This window comes from Carcharodon carcharias, chromosome X (assembly GCF_017639515.1).
Source record: "Carcharodon carcharias isolate sCarCar2 chromosome X, sCarCar2.pri, whole genome shotgun sequence".
NCBI lineage: Eukaryota > Metazoa > Chordata > Chondrichthyes > Lamniformes > Lamnidae > Carcharodon > Carcharodon carcharias.
The window spans coordinates 8499479-8522020 of NC_054507.1; the positions used below are offsets into that span (position 1 = coordinate 8499479).

Below are 22542 nucleotides of genomic sequence, written 5' to 3' on the forward strand. Positions count from 1 at the left end.
GATGTCTTGCTTCAAATTGTATCGCTCAGAGGAAGTGTGCTTTGGAGAATTGGCACGTGTTGTAGCCCAATTTCTAACCTGCGCTGCCCTCAAGAATGGCTCCCTGCTGAACTTACCATTCCAACACTCCCGAAAAAGTCCCGAGATCAGACCAGACATTTTACTCAGGAGTGCATGGAATCTAAATTCACCATTATGTAGTGTAGTAAGATTTTCTCTACCAAAGCAGCAGTAGGGAGTGGTACAACTGGTCTCAACATCCCAATGTAAAAAACATGAGGGTTCCTGATACTGATATAAAAACGTAAAGTACTGGAAAACTTGGCAGGTCTGTGTCTCCACAGATGCGACCACACCTGCTGAGCTTTTCCAGCACTTTCTGTTTTTATTTCAGATGGTTGTCCAATCACCCTTAATATTAAAAGAAAAGTGAGCATGTGAATGTTGTGCATGAGTGTGTGCGTGTGAATATGGTGTTTGTGAATGTACTGTGTGCCTGTCTGGATGGGCGTGTGAATATTATGTGTCAATATATTGTGTGCCTTTGTGTGCACGTTATGTAAAAATGTACCTTTGTGTACATGTGAACATACTGTGTTTACACACGCAGTTGGAGAAGATACCATTGGGTTCCGCTGGCATGTTGCCCACCCAGTTAACTTGTCTATAAATACTTACTATCCATGCATATGCATCAAGAATGGTAATCTGGATGAGTTATCAGAGGGCTGCTGGTATCCTCCGGATGGTAACTTCAACACAGGGTCTGCATCTTCAGAAGCAAAGGTGGGGGAGCGGGGGCATGGGGCTGGAGATGAAAATAATCTGCACGTATTCTGCATTATGCATGGGCAGTATAGGTACAAGATAGTTCATGCACCTCAGGGTTTCCTACAAGTCTCCATAGCAGTGTTGGTGCTGCTCTACCACTGCACATTGCTGATAAGTGTCTATGGATAACTTCCAATAGAGAAGTCTGAAATTTAAATCACGAAACGCAGTGAATATAAATACAACTGTTAACAAATCCACAAGTTATTAGTAGTTTCTCCTATTTTTAATAGTTTTTACAAGTTCAAAGAGAGTATACAGGGAATAAAAGGTTTATGTTGGAAGATGGGGGTTACATTCCATAGGGCTTCATAAAATAGAATACCCCATCAAAGCGCCATTTTGACCAAGAGGAAATCCTGGTTTACAATGGCTCCCAGAAGCATTGCAATTTGGAAACTGTTCAGCTTTAAATACCTGGAGGCAGTAGACCCTACGTTTCACTGACAAAGCTCACTAATCTATGGAACAGCTAGGCTAAAATATCCAAGAAGGGTACAGTGTATTGCAGATTAAGGCAACAAATGGGATTATATCAACATTGGTAGAAAACCATTTGGCCCAACGATCAAATTAAAAACAACTAAAAATGGAAATGTACTCTCAGCCATCTGGACTAGTTGTTGCCCCAATAACATGTTCTTGCCAATGCTCACAGGTTGTATTTCACCACTTCAGCCACCACCCCCAATAAAACTTTGACGAGACTTTTAGCGACAGCAACAGACTCCTCCATACACGTGAAACATCACAAACTATTACAATCTTTCAGTGTGTCTTTTGTTAAATCAGTATATGATCCTGTAACGTGGAAAACAAGTTACTAATCCAAGCTTATTTATATTTGAACAGATTAAAGTACCTGGTCTACCAACACACTTTTATGGGTTCTAACGGCTGATTAGTTTCTTCATTAAAACAAAGCTAAATCTACAACTGAAATCTCAGAGGCTTTAAATTTTGTTGCCAAAATAAATTGTTCCATTGGATATCACAGGTTCAACAGATATTGCATGGACTAAGCTGCCAATCAACACAGAACATATAGGGCATTAATGCATTACATGGTGGAAAGCAACAGAAATTTGAAATTTTTGAACATTTTTGCTACAAAAACAGGTCTAAATTGTAAATTCAGATCAGTAATGCAGGTTGGAAATTTACCTTGGATTTAATGAAAGGCTCACCAATATGAAACACTACACCTAACTGCATGATACACATATTCGTACATGAATAGAAAAAAGTATTTACAATTTTTAAGAAAAGCAATATATTGGGCGCTAATGTTCGTCCACATTCCAAAGTAAAGGTATCAGCCACAAATAGTCCCTCTGTATGATGTTCACCTCCAACCTTTTGTTTCAAAGCCAGCTTTTACACACAAGTTGCATTACTGAATTAAAGCTGTTCAGTGAACTATGTGCTACACCTTAAATTAAGATTTGACCTTTGTTCTGCATGTTATAGCAACACAGGCATAACACCAAAGTATTTCAAACCGGACATCGCTTAAATGGATACTCCTGCTTTCCTTAATTTTATTTGGAAAATGGCTCCTTTCAGACTTCCCCTACCCCGCACCCCCCATCCCCACCCCAGAGAAAAAAATAAGTTGTTCAATGTAATAGGGAGGGCCAAAGGTTTGAAGAGATTGTGGCAAGTGTGATAACTTCAGAAGACAATCCATACAGTAACTTGCACCTTGTAGCTAAAAGCCATTGAGCACCAGTAATATGCACCATTGTGCAACTGGAAGATTTTTTGCCCAGTGCACATTCAAAAAGATGTTACCTCTTTACCAAATCAGTAAATCACAAAAACGTAGGTGAATGAGGTGCTCTGGTGGTGACTGCAGCTTGTTACTGTACAGTTGTTGGGCTTCACTCACTCCAAGTGGTGACTAAGCAATTTGAAACATGCAAACACTTGAAAAAACGTAAAGCATTTCTCATCTTGCAGGGTGTACACTCTTCCCTCTTCCAAAAAAAGTCACATACTTCTCTTCAGCCAAGATGATCAGGCCCACAGACTTCTCTTCATGAGCACCAACAATGCTGTTCTGTGATCAGGTATCAGCAGCCACGAAGTAGTCAGTCAGCTTTCCCCTTGCTCCTACTTGTGGTTTTGAATAAAGCATTAGTGTTCAAAGATCCACATTTAGGTCTGCTCAAGCGCGCCACAATAAAATACCTTTACTGATCTGTGGAAAAAGATTTCAACCTCAGCAAAAGCAAATGCATGGTTGGTTGCTTTTGTCTCTATCCCCACCATGGCTCTTAACCAAGCATCATATCTACAGAACACATACCAGAACTCACTTTCCAAAATCCTGGAATCCACATCTCAGATAGGCAAAAACAGTGAACATAGAAAACATTATTGCTCCTGAGAGAGAAAGGTGAAACAGAAAAAAAGGTTGCATATGACAGATGTCAAGTGGATACAGTAATACAATTGAAAATTAGGCTTAATATAGAAGGTTCAGAGGGGAATTGAAAAAAAAACAAGAGAATCAAAGAAAGTATGAGAAAAGACTGGCAGCTAATATAAAAGGGAACCCAAAAATGTAAATCAGGCATATAAATACTAAAACAGTAGTAAAAGGAGTGGGCTGATAAGGGTCCAAAAAGGGGATTTACACATGCAGCCAGGGGTATGGCGGAGGTATTAAATGAATACTTTGCATCTGTCTTCACATGATGAAAGAAGATGTAATTGAGATACATGATGGGTTTAAAATTGACAAGGGGGAGGCATTAGATAGCTTAGCTTGATAAGTCACCACGACCAGATGCTTCCAAGGATACTGAGGGAAGTAATGGTGGAAATTGCAGAGGCATTGGTCATAATTTTCCAATCCTCCCTGGCTGCAGGGATGGTGTTAAAGGACTGGCGAACTGCAAAAGTTACACCCTTGTTCAAAAAAGGCTGTACGGGTAAGCCCAGCAACTATAGGCCACTCAGTTTAACCTCAGTGGTGGGGAAGCTTTTAGGGACCATAATTCAGGGCAAAATTAATTGTCATTTGGGCAAACGAGGGTTAGCTGAGGAAAATTGGCATGGATTTGTTCAGGGTAAGTTGTGTTCAACTAACTTGCTAGAGTTTTTTTGAAGTAACAGACAGGGTAAATGAGGTAATGTGGTTGATGTGGTGTACATGAACTTCCAAAAGACATTTGATAAAGTGCCACACAACAAATGCTTGAGCAAAGTTAGAGTTCATGGGGTAAAATGGACAGTAGCAACATGAATATAAAATTGGCCAAGTGTCAGGAATCAGGACAGTGGTCAATAGTTGTTTTCTGAACTGGAGACAGCTTTATAGTGGGTTTCCCCAGGGGTTGGTGTTAGGATCCCTGCTCCTCCTTACATGAATGGCCTAGACCTTGGTCTATAGGGGGCAATTCCAAAATTTGTGGATGACAGCACAACTGTGAACTGTGAGGAGGATAGTTAGTGGAATGGGCAGACAAGTGGCAGATGAAAGTTAACGCAGAGAAGTGTGAAGTGGTAGGAAGAACAGGAATGGGCAATATAAATTAAAAGGTGTAAGTCTACAGCAGAGGGACATGGGAGAATATGTGCAAAAATCTTTGCAGGTGGCAGGGCAGGTTCAGAGAGTGGCTAAAAAAGCATACAGGATCCTGGGCTTTATAAATAGGATCATAGAATACAAAAGCAAGGAAATTATGAAAAACCCGCATAAAACACTGGTTGGCCTCAGTTGGTGTACTGCACGCATTTCTGGGTATCATACTTTAGGAAGGATTTAAAGACTTTAGAAAGGGTGCAGAAAAGATTTATGAGAATGAGTTCAGGAATGAGGAACTTCAGTTACGTAGATTGAGTGGAGGAGCTGGGGCTGTTCTCCTGAGAGCAGAGAAGATTGAGAGGACATGTGATCAGGTATTCAAAATCGTGAACGGTCTGCAAAGAGTAGATGGGATTAGTGTGAATGGGAAAGAAGGTGGCCGGCAGTTTTGGTGGAACCTGGAAGTCCATTGGAGAGGTTGAGCTTGCAAGCAGTACATTTGAGAATAATGGTTTCAGGGACTATAAAGGTGTCAGAATCTGGGGGTAATGTTAATACCAGGTTACTTATTGGAGCAGTATCACTGGCAATATCAGATAAATGTTTGGAGGCGCATCAAAGCCAAAATCAGGGTAATTATTGGAGCGTATCATTGACATTATGAGGGTAAGTACTGGAGGGGAATCAATGCCAATATCAGAGTAACTATCAGAAGGACATCAATGCCAATATCAGGGTAATTATAGGAGTGATTTCAATGTCAATATAGAGGCACTTATTGGAGGGATCAATGCTAATATCAGGATAATTATTGGAAGGGCATCAATTATTGGAAGGGCTGTGTCAGGGTAATTATTGAACAGCTATCAATGCCAATATAGGGTAATTATTGGATGGGTATCAATGCCAATACTGGGCCAATTATTGAAGAAGCATCAATACCAATATCGAGATAATTATGGAAGGATATCAATGCAAATATCAGACTCATTATTGGAGGAAATTACTACAGGAAAATCAATGGCAGCATCAGGCTAATTATTGGAGGAATTTTAATGGCAATGTCTGGGTAACTATTGGAAGGGCAACAATGCCAATATTGGAGTAATTATTGGAATCATTTCAATACTAATAAAGGGGTGATTATTGGACAGGCATCAATGCCAATATTGGGGCAATTATTAAAGGAGCAATGTAAATATCAGGCCAATTATTGGAGGTCATCCAATGCCAATATCAGGCAAATTATTGGAGAAGTATCAATGGCAGCATCATAGTAATTACTGATCGGGGTATCAATACTAATATCAGGTTAGTTATTGGGGGGGGGGTAGACATATTAGCAACAGGGTAATTATCAGAAGGGTATCAATAACAGATATCAATGCCAATATCAGGGAAATTTTTGAGGGGGGTATCAGTGCCAATATCAGGGTAATTACTGGAGAGCTATCAATGGCAGAGGCAGGGTAATTATTGAAATTGAAAAGCAGGGTAGGGGAAATTATTGCAGGAGTAACAATGGCAATAGGATAATTACTGCAGTTGCCTCAACAGGAATACTAGGGTAATTACTGGAGGGGTATCAATGGAAATGTCAAGATAGTTCTTTGAAGGAGTAACGTGCACTGTGGATAAAGAGGAGCCTGTAGATGTGCTGTATTTGGATTTCCAGGAGACATTTGATAAAGTGCCACATCGAAGGTTATTGTGGAAAATGAAAACTCATGATGTAGGGGATAACATGTTAGCATGGATAGAAGATTGGCTGGCTGGCAGAAAACAGAGTTTGCAGAAATGGGTCTTTTTGTGATTAGCAGGATGTGACGAGTGGAATCCCACAGGGGTCTGTGCTGGGGCCTCAAATCTTTATGATTTATATCAATGGCTTAGATGAGGGGAGTGAAGACATGGTAGCTACATTTGCAGATGACACAAATATAGGTAGGAAAGTATGTTGTGAAGAAGACATAAGGAGGTTGCAGACGGATGTAGAAAGGTTGAGTGAGTGGGCAAAAATCTGACAGATAGAGTATAATGTGGGAAAATGTGAAGTTGTTCACTTTGGCAGGAAGAGTAACAAAGCAGAGTATTACTGAAACAGAGAACGATGCAGAATTCCAAGGTGCCGAGGGACCTAGCTGTTCTAGTACGTGAGTCACAAAAAGTTAGTATGCAGGTACAGCAAGTAATTAAGAAGGCTAATAGAATGCTATCCTTTATTAAAAGAGGAATTGAACATAAAAGTAAGGATGTTATGCTTCAGTTATACAGGGCATTGGTAAGACCACAGCTTGAATCCTGTATGCAGTTTTGGCCTCCTTATTTAAGGAAGGATGTAAATGTGTTGGGGGTGGTTCAGATGAGGTTTACTAGATTGATACCTGGAATGAGCGGGTTGTCTTATGAGAAAAGGTTGGACAGACTGGGCTTGTTTCCACTGGAGTTTAGAAGAGTGAGGGGTGATTTGATTGAAGTATATAAGATCCTGAACGGCCTTGACAAGGTGGACATGGAAAGGATGTTTCCTCTTGTGGGTGAGTCCAGAACTAGGGGGCACTGTTTTAAAATTAGGGGTCGCCCTTTTAGGACAGAGATGAAGAGAAATTTTCTCTCAGAGGGTTGTGTGACTTTGGAACTCTCTGCCTCAGAAGGTGGTGGAGACGGGGTCAGTAAATATTTTTAAGGCAGGGTAGATTGATTCCCTTGTCTAACAAGAATCTAAGGTTATCGGGGGTAGATGGGAATGCAGAATTTGAAACACAAACAGATCAGCCATGATCTTATCAAATGGCAGAGCAGGCTCAAGGGGCCGAATGGCGTACTTCTGCTCCTATTTTGTCTGTTCCTATAATTATTGGAGAAATATCAATGTAAATATCAGGGTAATTATCGGACAGGTATCAATGGAACTATCTGGATAATTTCTTGGAGGAATATCAATGCAAATATCAGGGTAATTATTGGAGGGGTATCAGGGTAATTATTGGAGGAATAGCAATAGAATATCAGGATAACTATTGGAGGGATATCAATGGAAATATTAGGATAATTATTGGAGAAGTAGCAATAGAAATATCAGGATAATTATTGGAGTGGTAACAATACCGGTATCAGGTTATTGATTGGGGTATCCATATTAGTAACAGGGTAATTATCAGAAGGGAAAAATAAGGTAACTATTGGAGAGGTATCAATGCCAATATCAGGAGGGGTATAAATGGCAATGCTGGAGTAATTATTGCAGGGGAATAAATAACAATATCAGGGTAATTAAATGCTAATATCTAGGTAATTATTGGAGGATATCAAAGCTAATACTGAGGTAATTATTGGAGGATATCAAAGCTAATACTGAGGTAATTATTGGAACGGTATCCATACTAATATCAGGGCAATTATTGGAGGTGAATCAATGTCAATATCACAGTTGGAAGGGTAACAATGCCAATATCAGGGCAATTATTTGAGACAAATCAATGCCAATATCTAGGTAAGTATTGGAGGGGTATCAATGGCAATGTCAGGTTAATTATTAGAGGAGTATTGATAATCACAAGGTGATCATTGGAGGGATATCAATGGTAGTGTTGGGGGAAATTAATCGAGGGGTATCAAAGGCAATGGTGGGTGATTATTGGATGTGTATCAATACTAATAGAGATAATTACTGGACGGGTATCATTGCCAATATTAGGGCAATTATTCAAGGCCCATCAATGCCAATATCTGTTATTAATGGAGGGCTATCAATGGCAGTGCCAGGCTAATTATTGGATGGTTGTCGATACTAATATCAAGAAGTCATTGGAAATCAATGGCAGGGTTTAGGAAATTAATCAAGGGGTATCAATGGCAGTGTAGGGGGAATTAATGGAGAACTATTAATTGCATTGTACGGTAATTATTGGAAGTGTATAAATACTAATATCAAGGTAATTATTGGAGGGGTAGCAATGCAAATATTAGAACAGTTATTGGAGGCACATCAATGCCAATATCTGGGTCATTAATGGAGGAGTATCCATGGCAGTGTCAGGCTAATTACTAGAAGGGTATCAATGCCAATGTCAGGGTAATTATTAGCGAAGTATTAATGGCAGAGTGGGGGAATTATTGGAGAGGTATCAATGGCAATGTGAGGCTAATTATTGCAGGGGTATGAATGGCAAAACAGGCTAATTATTGGAAGGGTATCAGTTACAATTTCAGGGCATTTACTGGAGGGGTATCAATGCCAGTATTAGGGTAATTATCAGCGGGGTACCAATGCCAATATCAGGGTAACCATCAGAAGAACATCAATGGCAATATCAGGATAATTATTGGTAAAGTGTCAATGCCGATGTCAGGTATTGGAGTTGTATCAATGGCAGTGTTGGGGTAATTATTGGAGGGGTGTCAATACCAGTATCAGGGTGATTATTGGAGGGGTATCAATGCCAGTATCAGGGCGATTATAGGAGGGGTATCAATACCAGTATCAGGGTGATTATTGGTGGTGTATCAATACCACTATCAGGGTGATTATTGGAAGGATATCAATGCCAGTATCAGGGTGATTATTGGAGACGTATCAATGCTAGTATCAGGGTAATTATTGGAGGGATATCACTGCCAGTATCAGGGTGATTATTGGAGGGGTATCAATACCAGGATCAGGGTTCTTATTGGAGCAGTATCATTGCCACTACCAGGGTGAGTATTGGAGGGGTGTCAATGCCAGTATCAGGGTGATGATTGGAGGGGTATCATTGCCAGTATAACGGTGATTAATGGAGGGGCATCATTGCCAGTATGAGGTTAAATTGGAGGGGTATCACTGCCATAATTAGGGTGATTAATGGAGGGGTATCATTGCCAGGGTAATTATTGGAAGTGAATCACTATCAAGGGAATGATTGGAGTTGCATCAATGGCAGTGTTGGGGTAATTATTGGAGGGGTATGAATGCCAACATCAGGGTGATTATTGGAGGGATATCAATGCCAGTATCAGGGTGATTATTGGAGGGGTATTAATGCCAGGATCAGGGTGATTATTGGAGCAGTATCATTGCCACTATCAGGGTGAGTGTTAGAGGTGAATCAATATCAAGGTAAGTATTGGAGTGGTATCAATGGCATTGTTGGGGTAATTACTGGAGGAGCATCAATGCCAATATCAGGTTAATTATTGAGGAGGTATCGTTGCCAATATCAGGGTAATTATTGGAGAGGCATCGTTGCCAGTATCAGGGTAATTATTGGAGGAGTATCAATGCCAATATCAGGGTAATTATTGGAGAGGTATCAATGCCAATATCAGAGTAATTATTGGAGGAGTATCAATGCCAATATCAGGGTAATTCTTGGAGAGGTATCAATGCCAGTGTCAGAGTAATTATTGGAGGAGTATCAATGCCAATATCAGGGTAATTATTGGAGAGGTATCAATGCCAATATCAGAGTAATTATTGGAGGGGTAGCATTGCCAGTGTCAGGGTAATTACTACATGGGTAAGAATTGTAGTGGTATCAATGTCAATATCAAGGTAATTATTGGAGGGGCATAAATATCAGTACTAGGGCAATTGTTGGAGGGGTATCATTGCCAATATTGAGGTAATTTTGGAGAGGGTATCAATTGCAGTGTCAGGATAATTATTGGAGGTGAATCTATGCCAATATTGAGGTAAGTATTGGAGGGGCATCAATGCTAATATCATGGTAATTATTGTATGGGATATAAATGGCAATATCACTGTAATAATTGGAGTTATCAATGTCAATATCAGAGTAATTGCAGCTTATTCATGCCAACATCATTATTAGATATGATAAATATGCTTAAGGAAGTAGTATTTTTTAAAAAAAGGTGAAACCCAATCCAGAAAACCCTGATGTGTGCACTCTAGAATACTCTGGCATGTCAAAAGGAAGAGCAGAAGCTCTGACAGTTTTCCAGTCATTTTGGAATCTAGGTCTTTAGGTTTAGGGTTGACAAAGGAGTGGAAGGGATGACACAGATAATATAAACATAACAGCCTAATATTTGTGGATCAGCTTCTAGAGTTCATAGCACATGTTAAACTTAAGACTCATCTGGAAAGGCAAGGGATTATTTAGATTACATGGATGCTTAAAATGCGAGTCACGTTGAGAGATTTCAGGAAAGGATGGAAGGATTTGACAAAGGACATGCAGCGGGTGCTTAGTACATTGATTTTCAAAAGGCAAACAATAATATGGCACAAGAGAAGCTTGTTGACTAAATTAAGAAGAGTGGAGGTTGGGGTAGATTAAATCCATAGGAATATAAATTGGAGACTTCTATCACTGGTGACTAATCTGCAATGTCAGGCTTACTATGATGCAGCAAGTCGAAGATTAGCCCTGTGGTATTAGTGGGAGTGAGGCAGCATGGATAGGAAATTGGTTAAAGAGCAGAAAACAGAGATTAGTATTAATGAATGTTTTACTACCTGGAGGCATGCAAGCAATGGTGTTCATCAATGGTCAGTGTTGGGACCAATGTTCCTCTCATTATACATGTACGACATGGACTTGGGTAGAGGGGCACAAATTTGTAGATAATACAAAAACTGAGGGCATACAAGTTAACTGTGGAGAGGGTAGTTAATGACTTCAGACTCATTAGTAGATTTGGCAGATAGCTGTTAGATAAAATTTAATGTGGGGAAATGCGAAGTGACACACACTGGGTGGAAGAATAAGGAGAGAGAATATACACTAAATGGCAAAATTTTGAAGGGATTTGAGACTGAAGATTTCAGGTACATAAATGTAAGATTTTATAAACAGGAGTATGGAGTACAAAGATGTAATGCTATATCCATACAGGTCGCTGGTTAGGCCATTAGAAACACCATTATATATAGTTTTGGAAACACCATGTTAGGAAGGAGGTCAAGGTGCAGAAGAGGTTCATTATGATAACAAGATTGAAAGGCTTCAGTTATTAGGACAGACCAAAAAAATTAGGACTCTTTTCATGGGAACAGATAAAGTTTCAAAGAACTTTGATAGAGGCAGTCAATTATAGATAAGTAGAAAAAACTATTTCAACTGGCACGTTTGTTGGTAAGTAGAAGTTACAAATTTAAGATAATCACCAAAACAGAAAGGGAGAGGTCATTAGAATTTAAAAGAGCTGATAGAGGCAAGATGGGTTGAATGGCCTCCCATGTAATTCTTTTATTGATTCTCTGAATAATGTCAGTTTCAGGGTAATCATTGAAATTGTACCAATGATCACTTCAGGGTAATTAATGGATACTTTCTCGTATTAGTTAAGATGGGTACAGTAGCATTAAGGTTATGTTACTGGACTAGTAGTTCAGAGGCCTGGATTAATGATCCAGAGACAAGTTCAACTCCCACTATGGCAACTGGGGATTAAACAAAATCTGGAATAAAAATCTAGTGTCAGTAATGGTGACTATTCAACTACCAGATTAATGAAAAAACTCATCTGGTTTACTAACATCTTTAGAGAAGGAAATCTGCCATCCTTACCCGGCTTGTCCTATATGCAACTCCAGGCCCACAGAAATGTGGTTGATTCTTAACTGCCCTCTGAAATGGCCTAGCAAGCCACTTAATTGTATTCAAGAAGGCATCTCATTACAACCTTCGCAAGGGCAACTGATGATGGGCAATAAGTGCTGACCTTATCAGGATGCCTACATCTCATGAATGAAGTAAAAGGGGGTAATTAATGCATCTGTATCAATGCCAGTTATCAGAGTATTAACTGGAATTGCATAATGATGATATCTGGGTAATTGACATGTAATTAAATAGTAGTATTACGGTTACTATTAGATGTGTTAACGTCAGTAACAGGGCACTTATTTGAACTTTACATATACTGTAATGAGATAATAATTGGATCCGTTCTAGCGCCAGTATCAGAGTAACTATGTGATCAATTGAAATGCCATGATCCAGGTAATTACTGCAACTGAATAAATGCCAGTTTTGATATCGTTATTGTAACTGTATCAATGCCAGTCTCAGGGTCATCTTGCTATCAGCTCTCTTTACTGGCAGACAAATATTTATGGTGAGTAGATAAAACAGAAATAGAGAGAGCTTGGAGAGAGGCATGCGCAGAGAAGATCAATATCCTCTTTCAGTGTCAGCTTGCAAACATGTATCAATGGGGAAGGGAAATATGCAACAGTACTGGGCTCCACAATACCCTTCTGGTAAAATCACTAATATTTTTTTCTCTAAAAATTAAAAAAAATGTTTGATAAGGTTTTCTTTGTTGAGCAATTCAAAAACAGCAATGCATGTATTATGATCCCAAGTTTTATGACCAAATCTTTTCACCTAAAGGCTTGGCCCCCTGCGGCATCTGGTGAGGCACTCATTTGATCCCTGCCCTCTGGCACGTTTACCAAAGAAAACTCAGAGAAGTCTGAGCTGCCTTGTCGGATCCTTAGGTTCACCTGTCCACTGGTACTGTTGTTGAATGACGGGGTCATTTCTCCTCCAGTAGCTGAGAATCTAGAGTCTTGACCAAATGTGTCCATTTGGTGATTGCGATGACCTGGGGGTTCCTCTTGCTTCTTCTGTGTATTAGCCTGCTCTATGAAATCTGGCGGCGTAGAGATGCTGTTGCTGCTAGTTACAGTTGGTATGAAAGCAAAAGGATGCTGAGATTCACCAGCTAATAAACTGTACTGAGACTTTTGCGATGGTAACCTCAATGGGGAGCCCACTTCAGGTCTGAAGCCGTGCTGTGTAACCATGGTGGCAAAAACCTGTCGCTCTAGAGTAGAAAACAGAGGCTGCACCGGAAGGCTTCCAGTTAGGGGGTGAGTTTCAGTCTCGTATGCAAGCCCTTGCTCAGTCGAGTAGCTATCATTGTGGCAAGTCCTTTCCAAAGCTTGTTGGAGGAACTTTGAATATTCATGGAGCATGTTAATGTTGTCTGTGGCTGCTGGCTGGGAACTCTCATTGACTCGCTCTGATGGAGGCACGTTAGTGATATCTGTAGAGCTCACAGTTATATTTGAAGTGACTTGGGTATCACTGACAGAAAACGGAACCTGCCCGTTTGCCTTGTTGGTGTAGTGGTCCAACAGAGTCTGCAAAACTTCATCAGGAATTCCGCTTTTGTCCTGACTGCTTTTCGGCTCAGTGTTATTGGGCTGCACCAGCATAGATGTGCTACCACTGTTTTCCCCAACATTAGTGTTGGCTGCCTGTGTTACAGCTGGTTGGATTGGGATCTGGCCCACAGTTAAGGCATACTCTCTGCTGGTGCTGCTAGTCCCTTGCAAGAATCGCTTCTTCTTTACAAACTGCATTGCATCATCATAGTTGCTGTTGCTGCCACCTGGTTTGCGTGAAGCATCTTGACCCTGATCAGCACTATGACCCTCCATGGCCAGAAGGTCAGGGTTGTCTATCATAGCGTAGGTATATTTGTTGACTTTCGTGGCATCAAAGTTGGCAGAAACAGGTAAGGTCTGATTCAACTCTTCTGCTGTCTTTTGACTTTTCTTTGAGCTTACTACCTTCTTCAGAACAAGCTTTGTTGGATGCAAGTTCATCTGATTCTGATATGCTTCCCCTAGGTGATCATTACTGTGTGAAGACTGTGCAATCACAAGTGAGCATTGCTCCACTTTATACTCATCCTTCACCTTCAAGTTGCTGGTATAATATTCTACACAATCACCCTTATCCATTTTAACCTCTGCTGGGTTACCAGTCTCCTCTTTATCAGAAGTCACCAGTGCTGGCTTCTCTGCAGTTTTGACCTTTTTCCTTGGATTGATGATGTCTTTTGGGGGTGACAGGAATCTGTTTTCTGCATTGATTGCGAGTATAATTGGCTCAGTTTTCATAGCTGGGTTTTTGCCAGGAGTTTTCCCTTGATTTTCATGGCACATTCTTCTGTGTTTAAGCAAACGATCAGTTCTAGAAAAATACTGCAAGGAAACGCATTAGAGAGAATTAATAAGTCAATATTGCTATTAGTTTATGATTAAAGCAACTATGGACAAGAAGGTGTGCTTTGATTTTGGCCACTGGCATGTTAAAGACAGATTTGGTATGAGGCAAAGCTAAAGATTGCACCATCATGTGCTAAAACCTACACAATTTAACACCTTTCAACAAATGACATTGATTGCGGACTCATGCATTTTTGAATGTCAGTTGCTTATTATTCCACTTTATAACAGCAGATGTGGAACAATGACAATTTCTGAGATGTAATAAGACTAGGGGCTGAATTTAATTGCTCCCCCAGGGTGGGAAATAGGTGACAATGGACAGGATGCCTGTTTCACACCCCAACCTGCACAATTCATCTAAAAATGGGCATCACACCCACTGCAGTCAACTTCCTGTCTGGTGGCAAGTTACAAATCAATCGCTAGGTGTAATTTTTTGACTTTGTGCTTCCAGCAAGGAGCCTCATTCACTGGTAAATTTAAGCATTTATGCCAATGAAATGGTCAATGATTTAGCAAATGCACCTGAATTTGACATGAACTTCAGATTGAGAAGGATCCCTCCTGGTAGCACAATGTTGGAACATTAGAACTAGTGTGAATGCCTCCATGTAGAAGACCATGGGTGGAATTTAATGCCCTCCCCTATGGTGGGTTTGATGGGGGGGGGGAGGCATTGAATCAGGTAGGAAGGTGGCAGATGGGGACTCTAGCACCTTCCCACCTCCATCCTGACCAAGCCCATGATGAGAAGACCCATGAATGGTCTTCCTGTCCCATTGCCAATTGAGGCCCTTAAATAATTAATGCTCACCTAAGGGTCTCATCCTGCTGCCATGGGTAGGAGGCTTGCCATGTTGGGAGCATGAAAAGAAAACCTATGCAGGGTTGCTTGCCGGCTCGGGGAGGGGGGAAGAGTGGTAGTGGTGGTGGGGGAAATCCCTCATTCAAAGGCATTCAGTGGCTGATCAAAGGACCTGGCATCAGGATGGGGGAGGGTCCTGCTAAGAGCCAAGCTCCTGCCCTTGCTGCTGAGCCCCCTAACACCCCTCCCCCACAACCCCCAACCACAAACCCCCTCTCACCATCACTCACCTGTATACCTGGTTCCAACCACGATCCTGGGCCTCGGGTTGTTATCATGCCAGCAGCAACCACTGCCTGCCAGCTGGCGCTGCTGTTCAATAGAGCAGCCAGCCTTATTGGCCAGCAGCTCTCTGTGGGCAGGACTTCACCCCCAGGCTCCTTGATCCCAGGAAAGGCCCACCACTGGCCCGTCAAGTGCCTGAGTGGCACTTAATTTGGTGAGTTCTCCCAAAAATAGATGACACAGTGGACAAGACCCCCCAACGCCTCCATGTGTGTTGCCTAGACGGCTCAGTTAGTAACTGCACTGCCTGATGTGTCACTGAATCATCCAGACCACTTGAGTCCATGTTCTGATCTCTATTCTCTAATGAGTTAACTGGTCTAAGCGGTTAGCACAAGCACTACAACAATTTGTCTTAACCCCAGTGCTACTTGATTGGCGGGTGGGGGGGGGGGGGGGGGGGGGGGGGGGGTGGAAATGAATCAAGGATCCTGCTCTTGTTTTCCTTCCAGTGACTGGTGCTGGATGTGGCACACAAATATCAGCTGCTGACGGTGGTGGGGGGTGGTGGCTTGAAGTGATACCTTCCACTTTCAAATATTCTGCCAACACTCCCTGTCTGGGTTCCCACATGACAATGTTAACTTCAGCAAACAGCTTCTGGCATTTGTGGAATTGTACACCAGCAAAGATGTGGAGGCAGGGTGGGAAGAGGTAATTAGAATGGAAGGAGGCTTGTGTGAAGCACAGACTAGTGGGGTGAATAGCCTACTTTTCTCTGCACTGTAGATTCTATACAACAGTCCAGCAACTTTAGAAGAGGAAAGAAAATTTTAAGGTGGAGTTAAATGAATAAAGCCATTTGTTCACTACTGATCTCATTCATACCCATATTCCCATTTCATTAATATAGAAAACGCTGGAAATACTCAGCAGATCAGGCAGCATCTGTAGACAGAAACAGAGTTAACGTTTCAGGTCCTGAAACATTGCCCGGGATCTTCTGTCCCTGTTGTGGCAGACCTGCTGTGGGTGGGGCTGGAAAATCCTGCCCATTAACTGTCTCTCTCCACAGATGCAGCCTGACCTGCTGAGCATTTTCTGCTTTCATTTCAGGTTTTTAGCCTCAGCAAAATTTTGATTTTCTAATTTTCACTGTTGCATTTTTGCATTAGAAATACTTCCCATCATTTTACTTCAGTACAATAGCCTGAATTAATACTGAGGAGAAATGTAGCAAGAGTTTATTCACCCATAAATCATTTTGCCATCTCCCAGTCATTTAGTTTTATACTTTATGGAGATTCTGTCAATAGAGAATTTTAATTACTGCATATAGCATTTTATTGCTCAAGTTCTCTTTATCTTCTGAAAGTGCTGATTCCTGATGGCGTAGAGTTCTCGGAACACCGACAGCCCCACAGTAGCTTAGCTAAGATGCAATTACTCTCATTAAGCTTGGAGAAGAAGTGAACAAATTCATAATGTCACCTTAGAATCAAAGCTCAATGCATCACAAATGTAGAAGTTGCGAATCAAATAATTTTGCTGTAATCCGTTTCCTCCCATTCAATTTGGCCAACATATTTTCAAGTAAAACATCCATTTTCAAATCATGCAAATACAAAGTTGGTCACATCAAGGAAATATGTTACTGGCTATGTGTGTTGCACATATAGCTGGTGATGCATTGTGGCAGAGTATGAGGCACTGGATAGCCTCCAAGGTTGCTCTTGAATCATGGGCTCCAATGCAATATTTAGAACCACTCCAGGATGAATGGAGCTTCTTCTCACTGTATGCTCTCCTTGCCTCGAGGCCACTCTTGCATGTTGGGCTTCAATTAAAATTAGACTTTTACTAAGGAAATGTTAAGTTATGTTCTTGGTACTTTTAAATTACATAATAACTTTCTTACTTACCTTAAATGGCGTGAGTCAGCAGCTGGGGCAGACCTGGGCGCACACAGTTTGAAAATATGAGACAAAAAATCAAACTGTGACATGACAGGAAGGCTGTGAATTGATTAGCGAGTATTGTAGCTTTGTTTCCCTATCTCCAAAGTTAGGGAGTTAGTCTAAGGAGCTGGGAAATTAAAAATATAATCTTAAAAAAAAATACGGGTTAAGTAAAACATTCAAATAACTTCCCTTTATTTAAGTGACACCAACAGAAGGGAAGTGAGTAGCTGGTATTTCTTTTTTTAAGTAGCAAGGCTTATTAGTAGTAATAAGGTTTATTATCTAATCGATAAGAGTAATGGCTGCTCTGACCTCTCGATTGCACCCAGGCAGCTCCCGGGAACCTTTCTATGTCGTGGATAGCCATATTTGCAGGAAGTGTCGTCAGTTGCAGCAACTTGAACTCCAGGTTTGGGAGCTTGAGCAGTATCTGGTATCACTGTAGTTCATCCGTGAAGTTGAGAGCTTCGTGGGTAGCATGTTTATGGATGTGGTCACCCTGCAGCTCAGGGATGGTGTCAGAGGACTGGAGAATTGCAAATGTTACACCCGTGTTCAAGAAATAGTGTAGAGATAAGCCCAGCACCTATAGGCCAGTCAGTTTAACCTTGATGATGGGGAAGCTTCTAGAAATGATAATTTGGGACAAAATTAACAGTCACTTGGGCAAAAGTGGGTTAATGAAGGAAAGCTAGCATGGGTTTCTCAAGGGCAAATTTGTTCAACTAACTTGAGTTTTTTGATGAGGTAACAGAAGGTTGATGAGAGTAATGCTGTTGATGTGGTGTACATGGATTTCCAAAAGGCATTTGATACAGTGCCACACAATAGACCTGTGAATAAAGTTAGAGCTCATGGAATAAAGGGGAGAGCAGCAACATGAATACGAAATTAGCTGAGTGACAGGAAACAAAAAGTAGTGGTTAATGGCTGTCATTCAGACTGGACAAAGTGATGTTTCCCAGGGGTCAGTGTAGAACCCCTACTCTTCCTGATATGTATTAATAGCCCAGGCCTTGGTGTACAGGGCACAATTTCAAAATTTGTGGATGATACAAAACTTGGAAATATTGTGAACTGTGAGGAGGATAATGTACAACTTCAAAAGGACATAGACAGGTTGGTGGAATGGATGGACAAGTGGCAGATGAAATTTAATGCAAAGAAGTGTGAAGTGATACATTTTGGTAGGAAGAACGCAGAGAGACAATACAACATAAAGGCTACAATTCTAAAGGGGGTGCAGGAGCAGAGGGACCTGGGTACATACGTGCATAAATCATTGGAGGTGGTAGGACAGGTTGAGAGAGTGGTTAATAAAGCATACAGTATTCTAGGCTTTATTAATAGGCACAGAGTACAAGAACAAGGATATGTTAAACTTGTATAAAACACTGGTTCAGTCTCTACTGGAGTATTGGGTCCAGTTCTGGGCACCACACTTTGGGAAGGATGTGAAGGTGTTAGAGGATGCAGAAAAGATTCATAAGAATGGTTCCAGGGATGAGGAACTTCAGTTACATGGATAGATTGGAAAAATTGGGACAGTTTTCCTTGAAGAAGAGGAGGAGAATTGATAGAGGTATTCAAAATCAGGAAGGGTCTGGACAGAGTAGATAGGGAGAAACAGCTCCCATTGGTGGAAGGATGAGAACCAGAGGCACAGAAATAAGGTTAACTGGCAAAAACAAGCATGGAGACACGAGGAGCTACTTTTTCACTTTTTCAGTGAGTGGTTAGGATCTGGAATGCACTGCCTGAGGTTGTGGTGGATGCAAGTTCTTTTTTAAATCGAGGCTTTCAAAAGGGAACTGGATTACTATCTCAAAGGAAGAACATGCAGGACTACAGGGAGAAGGTGGGAGAGTGGCACCAGATGAATTGCTCCTTCAGAGAGCCAGCACAGACATTCTGGGCTGAATGGTCTCCTTCTGTGCTGTAACCATTCTATGATTCTACACTCCTTCTCTCCAACACAAACGTATGGGTTCAAACAGTTCAGATACAGCATTTGTCAGGATACTCAATGCCAGTTAGGATATAACCATTGACTGAAAGGCTTCAGTTTGAGTGCCAGACATCATAACTGTGTTTAACAGTGCCCCCCAACTGTCATTTTGATCACAGCCATGTGCTAAGGAAAGCCAAAAGCAACCCAATCTAAGAGACAATGTGTGGCTAAACAACCACTCAAAGATAAAGCAAAATGAATGGGGCATCACACTGAACCAGCTTGTATCCTTGATATTGCTGAAAAAGTCACTTACATTTAGCATGGTCAGTTTTCAGAAGTAATGCCTTATGGGATGCAAAGGACCATTGTCACTAAGGATTGCCTACATGTAATACAGCCCTGCAGGCTCAAGTCACGCTTCTCCTGTTAAAGTAACTGTAGGTGGTGTTCACACTGTATCTATAGTAAAATACCTGTTGATAGTATTCACATTACTGGTGAAACACAGTATCTTTACACAATATTCATATTGCGCCTAAAATATATCCCTTATAGGCAGCATTCACATTGTGCCTATATCGCCTATTTTACAGGAACAATCACATTGTAGCTGTATTTTAGTACCTTTAGGCAGTATTTTCAATACTCCTTCGATACAATAACTGTAGGCAAAATTTACAAAAATCCTGTAATACAGTATTGCAAAGGCTGTTCAGACTAGTGCTGCAATACAGATCCTGTAGGCAGTATTTACCCTGTAATCTAGCACTGTAAGGATTATTCACACAATTACAATAATAGAGTGCCTGTAGGCAGCAGGCACAATGCTTCTTTAAAATAGCACTAAAGGCCTTATTCAAATTGATGATGGAATACAGTATCCTTAGCCAATATTCAAATTGCGCTTGAAATCTGGTATCAATAGGTAGTACCTGTTGGCAATGTTTACACAGCTCTTGTAATACACTATCTGCAAGGATTACTCGGATTTAACTATAGATACTCTACCTATAGACTCAATACTCCTGTAATACTGTACCGTTGGACAATACATTAATTGTTGCTGCAATATAACACCTTTGGGCAATATTTGCATTGCTGCTGTGATACAGAATCTTTGGGCAATATATGCACCGGTGCTGTAACTTTAGGCAACAAGTGCATTACTGCTGTAATATGGGAGCTTTAGGAAATATTTGCATTACCGCTGCAATACAGAACCTTTTGGCGATATTTGCAATGCTGTTGTAATACAGTACCTTTCCACAAGATTTGCACTGCTGTTGCAATACGGTACCTTTCCGCAATATTTGCACTGCTGTTGCAATACAGGAGCTTTGAGCAATATAGAACCTTTAGGCAACAATTGCATCGTCGTCATACTATAGGACCTCTGAGCATTAATTGCATTACTCCTGTAACACTGTACCTTTGGGCAATATTTGCACTGGTGTTCTAATACCGAACCTTTGGGCAGTATTTATATTGCTGCCGCAATGCAGGACCTTTGGACAATACTTGCATTGCTGCTGTGATACTGTACATTTGGACAATATATGCATTTCTGTTGCAATACAGTAGCTTTCAGCAATATTTGCATTGTTGCTGTAATACAGGCACTTGGACAGTATTTGCATTGCTGTTGTAATACTGTACCTTTGGGCAATGTTTGCATTGGTATTGTAATACAAGCCCTTTCAGCAATATTTGCATTTCTGCCATAATGCAGAACCTTTTGGCAATATTTGCATTGCTGCTGTAAAACAGAAACCTTGGGTAATGCTTGCATTGCTGCTGTGATACAGGAGCTTTGGGCATTATTTGCTTTGCTGCTGTAATATAATACCTATTGGGAATATTTGCACTGCTGCTGTAATGTAGGATCTTTGCCTGATACTTGTACTATTGCTGTATTGCAGAACCTTTCACCAGTAGTTGCTGCAAAACAGCACCTTTGGGCAACACTTCCATTGCTGCTATAATAGTGTGTTTGCGCAATACATTAATTGCTGCTACAATATAGGACCTTTGGGTAATATTTGTAATACAGGACATTTAGGCAATGTTTGCATTGCAACTGCAATACAGGACCTTAGGTCAATATTTGCACTGATGTTGCAATACAGGAGCTTTGAGCAATATTTGCATTGCTGCTGCAATATAGACCCATTCTGCAATATTTGTATTACTGCTATAAGACAGAACCATTTGACAATGTTTGTATTCATGCTGCAATATAGGAGCTTTCAGAAATATTTGCATTGCTGGTGTAATACAGCAGCTTTTGGCAATATTTGCACTGTTGCTGCAATACTATATATTTGCATTAAATTTGCATTGCTACTGTAATATTATACTTTTGGGCAATATTTGCATTGCTGCTGTAATACAGAACCTTGCCGCAATATTTGCATTGCTACTGTAAAACAGAACCTTTGTACAAAACTTGCATTGTTGCTGTAACGCAGAACCTTCAAGCAATATCTGGACTGCTGCTGTAATGCAAAACCTTTGGGCAATGTTTGCATTGCTGCTTTAATACAGGACCTTTGGACAATAGTTGCATTGCAGCTGTAATACTGAACCTTTGGACAATATTGCATTGCTGCTGTAATAAAGGATGTATGGGCAGTATGTGCATTGCTGCTGTAATACAGATCCTGGAGGCAATCTGCACATTTCTCCTGTGGTAGCTTAAGTAGGCAGTTTTCACATTACACTTCTAATGCTGTCACATAGATAGTTAAGCACATTAGTGGTACAATACAATGTAAGTGTGTCTGTAATGCAGGACCTGTAGAAATATTTGTGATGTGGGCACTTTTCACATAATTGCATTAATCTAGTAGTGATATCACTACTAATTGCATTCCATTTATAATGTAAGATCTGTCAGCATTACTCTAATTACTTCTGCAATACAGGACTTTGAGCAGTATTCACATCACTTTTAATACAATAGTTAAGGTAGTATTCAGCTTACTCCTGTAATATAATGCCTGCAAGGCAATACTTGTTTCGTGCCTGTAATTATTGACATTATGTGTATCGCTTCTGAATTTGAGAAACTGTAGGCAGTATTTACATGGCTCCTGTAATACAGGACCTGTAGTGTAATACAAGGCCTGTGGGTGCTATTTGCATTGTTCCTGTAATACAGGACCTGTAGTGTAATACAAGGCCTGTGGGTGCTAT

At 40.8% G+C, this 22542-nt stretch overlaps 1 protein-coding gene across 1 annotated transcript in view; it reads right to left on the reverse strand.

Annotated features, from left to right (window-relative positions):
• Window positions 1-2423: 2423 nt before the first annotated feature.
• LOC121273272 (zinc finger protein 148-like) overlaps window positions 2424-22542 on the reverse strand; it is a 407528-nt gene continuing 387409 nt past the window's right edge. The window contains exons 6-7 of the mRNA XM_041180319.1: window positions 12706-14315; window positions 2424-3034 (exon numbers count right to left, since the gene is read on the reverse strand). Coding sequence (XP_041036253.1) covers window positions 2992-3034; window positions 12706-14315 — 1653 coding nt within the window. The 3' untranslated portion in view covers window positions 2424-2991. The remainder of the gene's footprint in view (window positions 3035-12705; window positions 14316-22542) is intronic.